The 1953-nt window shown below is 41.4% G+C and overlaps 1 protein-coding gene across 7 annotated transcripts in view; it reads left to right on the forward strand.

Annotated features, from left to right (window-relative positions):
• Positions 1–1953, forward strand: part of zfr2 (zinc finger RNA binding protein 2) — a 25641-nt gene that overhangs the window by 5185 nt on the left and 18503 nt on the right. For all 7 annotated transcript variants that reach the window (XR_004333369.1, XM_032525256.1, XM_032525260.1 and 4 more), the window contains exons 5-7: positions 342–670; positions 928–1116; positions 1314–1554. Coding sequence is in view for 6 of the 7 variants with exons in the window: in XM_032525256.1 (XP_032381147.1) it covers positions 342–670; positions 928–1116; positions 1314–1554 (759 nt within the window). In the remaining variant the exon portion in view is untranslated. The remainder of the gene's footprint in view (positions 1–341; positions 671–927; positions 1117–1313; positions 1555–1953) is intronic.

Consider the following 1953-nt stretch of genomic DNA (forward strand, 5'->3'; position numbering starts at 1 on the left):
TATATATATATATATATATATATATATATATAATTTTTGCTCTAGTCTGGTCATTACAGAAAGTGATTCTTAAGATTCAGGTGTTCGGCCATGTGTCACAGGTGTTTAGTTGGATGAGAAATGTTTTTAAAAGGAAATCCCAGAGAGTCCAAGAGTGTCTGTGGTGGAGAGCAAATGTTTGAGCAGGTATTGAGTGGCAGGGACAGGTGTATAAAAATGTTAAATTTACTTCTCTAATTTGACACTTGTCAAAGACAATTTTGGGATTAACTTTATCCTTCTTTTCTTCTCTCTAATAATTCTCTGTCCTCACTCTATTCCTCCTGCTCTCTAACTCTCAGGCATTAGCTACTCCAATTATGACTCAACTGGCTACACCTCTACATCCACCCCCTCATATTACCAGCCAGCCCAGCAGACTCTCACCCAGCCGCAGCCTCCACCTCAGCAGCCCCAGCAACAGCCCCAGCCCCCCATCCAGCCACCACCAAAGCAGCTGACAAGCTCTTCCTGGAGCAACTCAGGCAGCAACATGGTGACAGCTCCAACTGTAAACACCTACAAAAAGCCCACGTTTCACCAGAGCAAGCTGCAGAAGCCCAAAGGGCCTCCCAAGCAGCCCCAGCTCCATTACTGTGATATTTGCAAGATCAGCTGTGCAGGCCCTCAGGTAGGAGTTAATAATAACAAGGGACAAGACTGTATTATATGAAAGCTTTTAACATAAAAGGTTTGTGTTTTGCAGTACAGAGCTTTAAATTACACAAACGAATATAAAAAAACACAGCAGAACAAACACACATATATAATATATTTAAGACCAAAAACCAAAAGATTAACACACACACACACACACACACACACACACGTTTCTTTATGTGCATTTGGAAACTTCAACTTGCTTACTGGTTTGATTTACTGCATCAGACGTACCGGGAGCACCTTGATGGCCAGAAGCATAAGAAAAAGGAGGCAGCCCTTAAATCTGGGGGGCAGACGGGGGCCAGCAATGGGCCCAGAGGTGTCCAGACTCAGTTACGCTGTGAGCTATGTGACGTCACCTGCACCGGAGTGGACGCCTATGCTGCCCATATCCGTGGGGCCAAACATCAGAAGGTTTGCACAGCTGTGATGCTTTATATTCAAGTGTTCAATATTTGTTGTTATTTTAGAAAATATAGACAGCTGTAGGAGAAATTGACGTAACATTGTTGGACATGACCCCATCAGGGATTTGGGATGGGATTAAGTGTCATCAGCCTTAAATGGTTGAATCCCCCCCCCTCTGTCTCTTCTTTGTCAACCTTGGAAAGGTGGTGAAACTTCACACCAAGCTGGGCAAACCTATACCTTCCACTGAGCCGGTGTTGGTGAATTCAGCTCCAGTTATCACAACCTCGATAGCTGGGAAACCTCCAGTCAACACATCCACTCCTTCCTCTGTCTCAACCACTTCAACGCCCATTGTGACACCCAAACAGGGGGCTGTAAACACCCCAGTTAAAATAACTGCGCCAGTCAAGAAACCAGCTCCTCCCAAAATCTATAACATTTGTAAGTTTGTTGAATTGTTAGATGATTTATGCTCACAAATGGAAAGTTTGGAGTTTCTAGGGCTTATTTTTATTTATTGTTTTATTTTTAAAGCTAAACGAGTTCTTTAACTACAGTGGTTTTCTTCTGTGTGTGTGTTTGCTTGCTGTGTCATTAAATACATGTTTATTTTGAAGGGTTAAGCTTCAGCTTTGCACTTCGGTATCTGTATCTATCTCTCCTATGAGGGTCAATGCATGATAGAATTTAATTAACAAAATGAATGAATGTCACATTTAACTGTTGGTTAACACAATTAATAGCTTATTAATGGTTAATTACCAACCTTTAAACTAGAGATACAAAATAGAGACTAGAAAGGGATTTTTTTTTTAAATGTAGATAGATAGATAGATAGAT

This window comes from Etheostoma spectabile, chromosome 9 (assembly GCF_008692095.1).
Source record: "Etheostoma spectabile isolate EspeVRDwgs_2016 chromosome 9, UIUC_Espe_1.0, whole genome shotgun sequence".
Classification (NCBI taxonomy): Eukaryota; Metazoa; Chordata; class Actinopteri; order Perciformes; family Percidae; genus Etheostoma; species Etheostoma spectabile.